General features: G+C 62.5%; 2 protein-coding genes across 2 annotated transcripts; one reads left to right on the top strand and one right to left on the bottom strand.

Moving 5' to 3' along the window:
* Window positions 1-337: 337 nt before the first annotated feature.
* On the top strand, window positions 338-3,947 carry QPRT (quinolinate phosphoribosyltransferase). Its single transcript, XM_048855281.2, has 4 exons — window positions 338-466; window positions 2,434-2,994; window positions 3,217-3,348; window positions 3,433-3,947. The coding sequence occupies exons 2-4, from the start codon at window positions 2,443-2,445 to the stop codon at window positions 3,643-3,645; spliced, it is 897 nt and encodes a 298-aa protein (XP_048711238.1). The 5' UTR covers window positions 338-466; window positions 2,434-2,442; the 3' UTR covers window positions 3,646-3,947.
* A 594-nt stretch (window positions 3,948-4,541) lies between these two features.
* MYL11 (myosin light chain 11) lies at window positions 4,542-9,297 on the bottom strand. Its single transcript, XM_048855280.2, has 7 exons — window positions 9,067-9,297; window positions 7,303-7,392; window positions 6,410-6,485; window positions 6,126-6,230; window positions 5,443-5,521; window positions 5,150-5,198; window positions 4,542-4,953 (listed from the first exon to the last, which is right to left on the bottom strand). Exons 1-7 carry the CDS (start codon window positions 9,067-9,069, stop codon window positions 4,849-4,851), a joined length of 507 nt encoding a protein of 168 aa, XP_048711237.1. The 5' UTR covers window positions 9,070-9,297; the 3' UTR covers window positions 4,542-4,848.
* Window positions 9,298-10,994: the final 1,697 nt, after the last annotated feature.

Raw genomic sequence — 10,994 nt, 5'->3', positions numbered from 1 at the left:
GACCCCTCGCCTGGCGCTGGGACGTGGGCCCTCTGGGGTGGGGGGCCTGGGCACACGGGGACCCCTTGCCTGGTGCTGGGACGTGGCCCCTCAGGGGCAGCGGGGGGCTGGGCTCACAGGGACCCCTCGCCTGGTGCTGGGATGTGGCCCCTCTGAGGTGGGGGGGCTGGGCACATGGGGACCCCTCGCCTGGTGCTGGGACGTGGCCCCTCTGGGGCAGCGGGGGGCTGGGCTCACAGGGACCCCTCGCCTGGTGCTGGGATGTGGCCCCCGGGGGAAGCAGTTTATACTCTGTGTGAAGTGCCTCCTAGGTGTTTTCTCAGCCCCCCGCCCCCCCCCGGGCCAGCCCCACCTCCTGGCCAGCCCCTCCCACACCCCAGCTCCTTCCAGGCCGGGAAGCGTGTCCTGTTCCAGATCTCCGTCCAGCTGCCCCTTGTTCCCGGACTCCACCGAGTGGCGGTGGCAGGTAAGATCCCTCCTGCTCAGGGGGTCCCCGGCCCCCCAGTCCCAGGCCCGGGAGCTCGGGGTCTGTGGCCCTGGAGTGGGAGTTGCTCTGCCCTGTGTGTTTGCTCTGGGTCAGACGGGGATGGCCTGGACTTTGCCTTGTGCTGGGGGAGGGGGTTTGGTGCAGACAGGCCCGGGGCGGAGTGGGAGACGCAGACAGGACCCTGGGGTGGGGGGAAGTGGGAGGAGCTGGGAGTGAACCCCTTTTCTCTCTTCCCTTGTCAAATGGGGGGGAGGGGACACGGGAAAAGGGGGAGCATGGGGTGCTGTGGGGCGGGGCGCTGGCTGTGGGGGGAGCTCCCGGCTGCTCCAGCCCCGGCCTTGCCCAGCAGGGGGCGCTGTGGGGAAGGGGCGGGGCGCTGGCTGTGGGGGGAGCTCCCGGCTGCTCCAGCCCGGCCTCTCCCAGCAGAGGGCGCTGTGGGGAAGGGGCGGGGCGCTGGCTGTGGGGGGAGCTCCCGGCTGCTCCAGCCCGGCCTCGCCCAGCAGGGGGCGCTGTGGGGAAGGGGCGGGGCGCTGGCTGTGGGGGGAGCTCCCGGCTGCTCCAGCCCCGGTCTCGCCCAGCAGGGGGCGCTGTGGGGAAGGGGCGGGGCGCTGGCTGTGGGGGGAGCTCCCGGCTGCTCCAGCCCCGGCCTCGCCCAGCAGGGGGCGCTGTGGGGAAGGGGCGGGGCGCTGGCTGTGGGGGGGACTCCCAGCTGCTCCAGCCCCGGCCTCTCCCAGCAGGGGGCGCTGTGGGTAAGGGGCGGGGCGCTGGCTGTGGGGGGAGCTCCCGGCTGCTCCAGCCCGGCCTCTCCCAGCAGGGGGCGCTGTGGGGAAGGGGCGGGGCGCTGGCTGTGGGGGGAGCTCCCGGCTGCTCCAGCCCGGCCTCGCCCAGCAGGGGGCGCTGTGGGGAAGGGGCGGGGCGCTGGCTGTGGGGGGAGCTCCCGGCTGCTCCAGCCCCGGTCTCGCCCAGCAGGGGGCGCTGTGGGGAAGGGGCGGGGCGCTGGCTGTGGGGGGAGCTCCCGGCTGCTCCAGCCCCGGCCTCGCCCAGCAGGGGGCGCTGTGGGGAAGGGGCGGGGCGCTGGCTGTGGGGGGGACTCCCAGCTGCTCCAGCCCCGGCCTCGCCCAGCAGGGGGCGCTGTGGGGAAGGGGCGGGGCGCTGGCTGTGGGGGGAGCTCCCGGCTGCTCCAGCCCGGCCTCGCCCAGCAGGGGGCGCTGTGGGGAAGGGGCGGGGCGCTGGCTGTGGCGGGAGCTCCCGGCTGCTCCAGCCCCGGCCTCTCCCAGCAGGGGGCGCTGTGGGGAGGGGGCGGGGCGCTGGCTGTGGGGGGAGCTCCCGGCTGCTCCAGCCCGGCCTCGCCCAGCAGGGGGCGCTGTGGGGAAGGGGCGGGGCGCTGGCTGTGGGGGGACTCCCGGCTGCTCCAGCCCCGGCCTCGCCCAGCAGGGGGCGCTGTGGGGAAGGGGCGGGGCGCTGGCTGTGGGGGGAGCTCCCGGCTGCTCCAGCCCCGGCCTCGCCCAGCAGGGGGCGCTGTGGGGAAGGGGCGGGGCGCTGGCTGTGGCGGGAGCTACCGGCTGCTCCAGCCCCGGCCTCGCCCAGCAGGGGGCGCTGTGGGGAAGGGGCGGGGCGCTGGCTGTGGGGGGAGCTCCCGGCTACTCCAGCCCGGCCTCGCCCAGCAGGGGGCGCTGTGGGGAAGGGGCGGGGCGCTGGCTGTGGGGGGAGCTCCCGGCTGCTCCAGCCCGGCCTCGCCCAGCAGGGGGCGCTGTGGGGAAGGGGCGGGGGGCTGGCTGTGGGGGGAGCTCCCGGCTGCTCCAGCCCCGGCCTCGCCCAGCAGGGGGCGCTGTGGGGAAGGGGCGGGGGGCTGGCTGTGGGGGGACTCCCGGCTGCTCCAGCCCGGCCTCGCCCTCGTACGCTCTGGTATGTCTTCTCCACAATGCCTCTGTGGTTTCCCGTTGCAGACCGGCGCCATGACCTCCCGCCTGGATCTCTCTCACCTCCTCCCGCCCCCCCGCTTGCGCCAGCTGGTCCGGGACTGGCTGCAAGAGGATGCCCCGGCCTTCGACCCCGCGGGCTGCGCAGTGGGGCAACGCCCGGAGCGCGCTGTGCTCCTCTGCAAGTCTCCCGGGGTGTTGGCTGGCTGCCCCTTCTTTGACGCCGTCTTCACCGAGCTGGGCTGCACCGTGGAATGGTTCCAGCCCGAGGGGGCCTGGCTGGAGCCCGTGGCCCGCGTGGCCGAAGTCCGTGGCAAAGCCTGCCACCTGTTGCTGGGGGAGAGGACTGCTCTGAATTGCCTGGGACGGTGCAGCGGGGTGGCCACGGCCACGGGGCGGGCCTGCCGGCTGGCGCGGGAGGCCGGCTGGCGCGGGCAAGTGGCCGGGACGAGGAAGACCACGCCGGGTTTCAGGCTGGCTGAGAAGTACGCCCTGCTGGTGGGGGGAGCGTCGGGCCACCGCTACGGTTTGGGCAGTCTTGTCATGCTGAAGGATAACCACGTCTGGGCTGCGGGAGGAATTGCCCAGGTAAGGGGGTGGGCCTGGAAGTACTGGAGGGGGGTGTGTGTCTCCTACCCGGATGCCTGGGTCGCATTACCCCTCCCAGTCTCTGGGAGCGTGGGGGGGGGACCCTTAGGGCAGCCATCTCAGATGCCTGGACTCCACCCCTATCTCTGGGAGTACTAGGTGGTGTCTCCTACCCGGACACCTGGGTCCCATTCCCTGCCCAAACTCTCTCTCCACCTCTAGGCTGTCCAGGAAGCCCAGCGGGTGGCTGGCTTTCATCTGAAGCTGGAGGTGGAGTGTCGTTCGCTGGGAGAGGCCCTGGAAGCCGCAGAGGCCGGATCTGACATAGTCATGCTGGATAACTTCTCCCCGGAGGTACCAGGGAGTTTGGGGGCTACCAGGTGGGGCGGGGGGGTCTCCCAGCCCCCTCCCTTATAACCCTGCCCCTTGTTCCTCTAGGACTTGCATCCTGCCGCCAGCGCGCTGAAAGCCGCCCACCCCCGGGTGATGGTGGAAGCCAGCGGTGGGATCTCGGAGGAGAATATCTCCCAGTTCTTCGGCCCGTGTATAGACGTCCTTTCTCTGGGATGCCTCACCCAGTCGGCCCGAGCCGTGGATTTTTCCCTCAAAATCTGTCGGGAGACGCCGGTCCAGAGAGATTTTGCCTTCTAAGACCATAAGCCCCAATTTTCAGGGCAGAGTGTGAAATTTTAGCACAGTGAAATCATGGGTCAGGGAATTTCACAGATTAACAGATAAAATTATCTAGATTCATCCATGTATCTTATGCTGTCTGATTTTCTCACCTTGAATCTTTTCCTAAGAACCATCAGACACTACATTTCCTGAACTGGGAGTGAAATTTTAAGCTCTGTAAACTCATGTGGTGGGGAGTTCCTCTGGCTACTAGTTAAAATCATCTTCCTACTGAAATGTGCTACCTTAATTTGCCCAATATAATTTCTGTCCTAAAATGTGTCGCATGCTAAATTTTCTAAGCCATGTGTGAAATTTTAACTCAACGAAATGGTGTGTCAGGGAGTTCTAGAGGTTAATTGATACATTTATTTCATATGTTCCCTCTAAGATGTGCTGTCTTGATTCATGCACTTTAATTTTGCCCTAAGAGCCATCACATACTAAATTTTCTAAAGCCACATGGGCAGTTTTTGCTCCCTAAAATCATGTGGCAGAGTGTTCCACAGCTTAACGTCTAAAACCATCTCATATCTTTCCCCTGAAATGTGCTGTCTCGATTTTACATTTTTGAATTGCTCCTAAGAACCATCAGATCCCAAATTTCCTGAGCCGCGTGTGAAATTATATCTCCATGAAATCATGTGGCGGGGTGTTCCATAGGTTAACAGATAAGAAGTATCTAATTTTTTCATTCCAAAACCTGCTGTGACATCCTGACCTGACTGAAGTTATCGGAAAACAACCACAGACTTCAGTGGGGCCAGGATTTCAACCACTGCCACTTCATTAGCCCATCTTGATCCCTATCTAAACAGCCACTGTGCCCCACTCCAGAAGCAGTCACAACACAACAGACTAGGACACCGAGAGAGTTAAAAACAGGTTTCCTCATCTTTATTGAAACATTTTTTTTCTCAATTCTTGACACGGGTCCTGATCAGTTTCTTAAGACTCTGGCTGCAGGGTGGGGAAGGGCAAGGTTGTGGGGTCCCAGCTCCCCACCCCAAAATCACAATAAATAAGACTGGCGTCTGCAGTTTGGGGGTCCAAAACTGAAGCTGATTTGGCGTCATGTGGGTGATATGCCCCCAACCTGGGGGGTGTGGGTGGATGGGACCCCACAGCGCCAGCCCCCTGCGTCAGGGCGGCAGGGCAATTTGGGTAGGCCTGATGGATTTACTCCCCTTCTTTGTCTTCACCGTGTGTAATGACGTAGCAGATGTTCTTATAGTCCACGTTGCCGGCCACATCTGGAGGAAAAGCTGCCCACATGTTCTTGATCTGGGGAGGGATGACAGGTGCAAGAGGGGAGTTAAAATTGGGGTGACCCCCACCCCCAAAGCTAGGGTTTGTGCCCCTCGATCCCAGACACCTCCCCCCACTGCTGCTGCGGGAGGGATGATCTGGGGGGGGATGGGTTAGATTGGGGGGATGGGGTTTGTATTGGGGTTCAGGGGGTCACCCCCAAATTTCTCACCTCTTCTGGGGTGAATCTGTCGCACTGGGTGGTCAGAAGTTCTTCCAGGCTGAGAGGGGGGAAGAGAGAGAGTGGCGATCAGACACCCCAAATTCTGGGGAGACACCCCCGCTTTCTCAACCCTGACGTACCCCCCTACTACCACCACCCCACCCCCTGGGGAGAGCGCCCTCTGCTGGGGAGACCCCCCTCCCTGCGCACTCTCAGGGCTGGGATCACCCCTAGCGCCCCCTGCCCTGGGGAGACCCCCACACCCACCCCTAGCGCCCCCTGCTGGGGACAGGGATACTCACAACTGCTTCTTGATGGTGCCTTTGGCGTCGCTGTCCAGGACCTTGAACGCCCCCATGATCACGTCCTCGGGGTCAGCACCTGGGGGGCGGAGAGGGTGAGAATTGGGGGGCTGGGGCATACCAATGGGGGGGGGGGATGGGATGTACCAATAGGGGAGAGGCTAAGGGGGGATGGGATGGGGCAGTAATGGGACATACCAATGGGATGGGAGGTACCAATGTATAGCAGGTTGGGGGAGCATGATGGGAAGTACCAATGGGTAGTGGGTGGAATGGGACGTACCAATGGGGTTGTGATTGGGGGGATGGATGTACCAATGGGTAACAGGGAGCAGGATGGGGATGTGATGTGGGGGGAATGGGGATGTGTCAGAGGGTGGGAGGTGGAAGTTGGGGGGAGAAAAGATGGGGACATACGCAGGGGGAGGAAATGGGGATGTACCAAAGTTGGGGGAGGAGGAAATGGGGATGTACCAAGGGGGAGCAGGATGGGGGGAGATAGGGATGTACCAAAGGGGTAGATGGGAATATACCCAGGGACAGTGGGGTGGGGAGGTACCAAAGGGGAGCAGGATGAGGGGAGATGGGAATGTACCAAGGGGTAACAGGATGGGGACATACCAAAGGGGAGTGTGATGGGGGGGAGAGGGGGATGTACCAAGCGGGATGGGGGGGTCACTCACCCTTGAGCTTCTCCCCAAACATGGTGAGGAAGACGGTGAAGTTGATGGGGCCGCTGGCTTCCTTAATCATGGCGTCCAGCTCCTCGTTCTTCACGTTCAGGCGCCCTGCCAAGGGGGGGGAAAGGGTTATAAAGTGTGTGTGGGGGAGAACGGGGGGGGGAGAATCCCATTCCCCCCCTCCTGGAACAGGTCCCTCCCTTCCCAGATAGACCCCACCCCCCTTGGAATGGCCCCTCCCACCCCAGAGAAGCCCCTCCCACCCTGGTCTGGCCCCGCCTCTTTACCCATGGCAGCGAATGTGTCTCTCAGGTCTTCCTTGTCGATGATGCCATCTCTGTTCTGGTCAATGACGGTGAAGGCCTAAGTGGGAGAGGAGCAAAGGATCATGGGAATGGAGAGATGCCAAGGGCCATATGGCTCTCTGCAGCCCGGCCTCCCCCCACTGCCCCCCCGCCTTGCAGCTGTCCCCCGAGACACCTGTCACCCAGCCCCCGTTCCTGACTCCTTGGGGACAGAAGGAACGCCAGGAATCCTCGTCTGGCGGCGTGCCCCCGGCCCCGTGCCCCCGGGAGCTGCCGATGCAGCCCCCCTCCCGTGGGGGACAGGTGCTGCATGCCGGAGGAGCTGACGAGCTCTCCAGAGACGGGAGGGAAGCTACTGACCCCCCCCCCCCCGCACTGCTTTTGCTCCATCCCTCCCTCTATCCCCCTCCCCCGGCAGCCAAGCCCCCCCCCAGCATAGATGGAGATGCCCCATAGGCACCCCTCCTCCCCCAAATTCCACGTCTCCAGAGATTTCCTTCTAAGGCGCCTCCAACCCAACTGCAGATGTCGCGTCTCCACCCACCGGCCCCCAAAATAGACGCCCGGCCCTTGGGATCCGGGGAAGGAAACGGCCCCGTCCGTGCTGGGAGGGATGGGAGCTGGGGAGACGGCCGCACCCAGGGAGAAGGACGCAGTGGGGTGGCGTCTCTCTCTGTCGGATCGGGCGAGGTGAGGTCATTCCGGGGGGACGAGGAGGACTTGGGGAGACGGCACCCCGGACCCCACCCTAGAGCATCAAGGTTTGGTGGGATGATCCCGCCCCCTGGAGACAGGGGGAATAGACTGGAGGGGCCAATCTTCCCCTCACCCTCACCCCTCCCTGCCCTTCATCCACCCTACCTCCTCCGCCTCACCTCTTTGAACTCCTGGATTTGGGTTTGGTCAAACATAGAGAAGACACTGGAGCTGCCTTCGGCTGCCTTCCTCTTCGCCTTCTTGGGTGCCTGTTTTTTGGGGGGCGGGGGGGTGAAGGGGAAGAAAAGCAGACAGGCCGTGGCATGCAAAGGTTAATTCCATGGGCCACCATACCCCCACCCCAGATCTGAGCCCCGAACATAGGCCTGGTGCCCCATAACACCCTCCTCCTCCCTGTCTGTGATCGGCGGGGGCAGAGCCCAAGAGATGGGATGGGGGGGAGACTGGGGGAGTTCTTGGGGTGAACTTAGAGAAGTGGGGGTTATTGGGGGTGTATGGGAGCTAGCGAGGGAATTGGGGTGCAGTGTGCAATATTGGGGGGCTACAAGGAACTTGGGTGCAGGGGAGATATGGGTGGAATTGTGCATAGGGGGACGTTGAGAGGTGTATGGGAGTGATTGGGGGTGCATGAGAATTACTGGGATGTGCATGGGCATTAGTGGGGAAATTGGGGTGCACAGCAGTTATTGGGGAGTATATTGGAGTTAGTGGGGGAAATAGGGTGCATACGAGTTATTGGGGTGCATGGGAGTTAGTGGGGGAAATGGGGGTGCAAGGGGAAACACCTGTTAAGCAATGCAAGTGAGGGGCCTCAGCTGTGTTGAGGGGCAGTTATGAGATGGGGTGTCTATTGGTGAGGGGGTAACAGTCCCCCAATGGATAATAGGGATATCCCAGTTTTTCCCCTTGGGGGAGCTGGCCCTACGTCAAAAGTGGGGTGTTTTTGCCCAGGCTAGAGGGAGATGTTTTGGCTCCCCAAGATTTTAGCCCAAGGGACACAGATTCTGCTGCGTCCCCTAGCACCCCCCCAATACACAAGGGATTAATTTTTGGCTCTGTGCCCCCCGCCCCATGCCCAATGGGGCCATCATGGCTCAGTTGGGTGTCGGGACCCAGATGACCCCACAGTCTCAGCGACGGGAGGGCGGTGGAAGGCGACAGAGATCGGGTGGGGAGGGGGCCCAAGTGCTGTCTGTCTGTGCATCAGACTCCATCTCTCCCCCCTCCACGCCCAGAGCACCCTGATGGCGTGGGGAAATCGCAGGGGAAGGGACCCACTGGGGAGAAGGGACCTGGAGAGAAGTGACCCCCAAAACCTGCAGGAGAGTAGGACATGCCTGAGCCATCTTAGGGGGATGCCTGGAGATGGACGGGTGCACGTGGGAGGGAGTGTGTGGGGATGCATAGGTAGATGGTTTGGGGGGGATAGATAGATGACTGGGGTGGCTAGATAGGGGGTGTATGGGTCTAAAGAGAGAGAAGAGTGGGGGGGAATGTATCTAGAGAGATAGAGGGGTGTATGTGGGGATGGATAGATAGAGTGTACAGGGATAGATGGATGGATGAGAGGGGTGTATGGGGATGGATAGATAGAGGGGGTGTATGGGGATAGATAGAGGGGGTGTATAGACAGATAGATAGATAGAGGGGGTGTATGGGGGTAGGTAGATCGATCCATAGATAGATCGATAGAAGTGTGTATGGGGGATCGATAGGTAAATAGAGGGGGTATATGGGGATAGGTAGGTAGGTAGGGGGTGTGCGTGGGGATAGATATATCGATTGATCCCCTGGTCATTTCTCTCCACACTATAGCTTTCCACAGGCGGGTCCGAGTGTCCCCAAGCTGCGGCGTGTATGGCGGGGGGGCCTCTGTTCAATTCCCCGGGGTGCGTCCGTCTGCCCGGGTCCGTCTCACTTACCATCTCCTCTCCGCGGGCGGGCGCAGCTGTTGGGAGGTCTGTGCTGGAGGGGAAGCTGGGCAGGCTGGGGAGTGCTCCAATCCCCCTGGGGTTATATAGAGCTCCCGGGGGGTGCCGGGGGGGTGGTGACGTGCCAAGGGCTAACTATAGCAGCATCTTCAAGTTTGGCTCGGAGGAGCCCAGGGCTTGAAATAGATCCCGGCCGGGACGCTCCTTTCTTGGAGAAAGGAGACAGGAGAGGTGGGATCCCTCCAGTCTGCTTGGCCCCCAGGCTGCCCCACATGAAGCCCCCCATAGGGTCCCCCCCGACCCCATGTATTGCCCCAACATAGAGCCTGGCTCAGTCGATCCAGGTTCTGCCCCATTCACCTCCTCTGCTGCCCCTCGTGTGTCACCCCAATACCGGGCCCCATCTGATCCACGTCAGCCCCACTATGGGTCCCCCCTCTTTTGCATCATCTGCTGCCCCCCCATGTGTCACATCTTTATGAGTCCCCCTCTCTTGTCCCATCTGCTTCTCCCCCATGTGTCACCCCAATATGGATCCCCCAAAAGATCCAGATCTCATGCTCCTGCCCCATCTCCCCCTCCCCCCATATGGACCTCCCAGCTCTGGGCCTTCATGTGTGGCACCCCAATATGGGCCCTCCTACAAGGTTCAGATCCCCCCATTCCCCTCTGAGGGACTTCTCTGCCGCCCCCAACCCCCATGTGTGGGCCACCCCTCTGTGGGTCCCCCCTATAATATTCAGCTATTGCTCCAACTCATCACACACGCACCCTGTCTCCTCCCTCCATGTGTCTCCCCAATAGAGGTCCCCACTGAAAGGATCAGTTCCCCCACCCTCCATGTGTCACCCCTATACAGGTCCCCCCACAAGATCCAAGTCCCCTGTTCCTGAACCTCTCCCCTTGCTCTCATTTGTGTCACGCCAATAAGGGTCCCCACTATGGGGTCACCCCATCCCACCCCAATGCTTGGCCTCTGTGCCCCAGGGCAGGGACTGTGTGGGACTATCCTGTGCGTGCCGTATCCCTCTGTCTGTCCCCCTCCCCGTTCCTGGCTATCGGGGCATCCCTGAGAAAGTTTCCTTCTCAAGACAGGCGGCACCAGCTGTCTCCTCAGAGCCACCGAGAAGTTGGCAGCCTTCATGCCACTCAGTCCAGCCCTGGGGTGGCCCTCCCCACCCCCAGGGCACACCGATCCCTGGTTAGGGGCCAGCCTCATGCCCCGCACCCAACACACACTCAGATCTACCACCTGCCCCCATGTGCCAAGGGCTGGCACAGGGGAGGGGGAAATCCGAGCTGGATAAGCCACGGGGTCGATCCTGGAGGACAAACCAGGCGAGATGGGTTGAGGGGCAAGTTGACGGGGAGGGTAATCTTGTGCATAAGCTCCCCCCACAACCCAGAGCTCCAAAGGACTCTGCAAACAGGCTCCAAATGATGCAATGGCCATCCTTAGGGCCCAGAGTGAACACGCATGCAGGTGGGGGCGGGGGGCGCAGCCCTGTGTTATGGTTATAAACAGGAACCAGCGTCAGCTTTTTCAGGCTCCCTGTCCTACCCCACTCCCCTCCCAGAGAACCCAGGAGACCTGACTCCCAGCCCTTGCGTGTGAAGGGGGGATGGGAAGAGGCTGGGGGGGGGGAGGGAAAGGGGGGGGTCCTTCGGATCTTGATCCACATAAAGGAGAGAAGTGTCCAGGGGGAGGAGGGGCCGGCCCAGCCCCCCCAGCGCAGGGTAACCCCATCCCCAGGGGCTCCTGCAGGCCCTGCTGAGCCAACCCTGCCCTCCTGCCCCCCTAGGTGCTGGGCTGTTTCCGGCCCCCCCTTCTGCCACCCCCATGGGTGACCCCCCCCTGCACAGGGACCTGCCATTTCACCCCATGTGACCCCCCCTACTCTGCATGGGCAGCACCTGCC

This window comes from Caretta caretta, chromosome 6 (assembly GCF_965140235.1).
Source record: "Caretta caretta isolate rCarCar2 chromosome 6, rCarCar1.hap1, whole genome shotgun sequence".
In the NCBI taxonomy this organism is placed as follows: Eukaryota; Metazoa; Chordata; order Testudines; family Cheloniidae; genus Caretta; species Caretta caretta.
The sequence above is the reverse complement of the archived record's forward strand: the minus strand, read 5'-3'. Positions and strand labels throughout refer to the sequence as shown.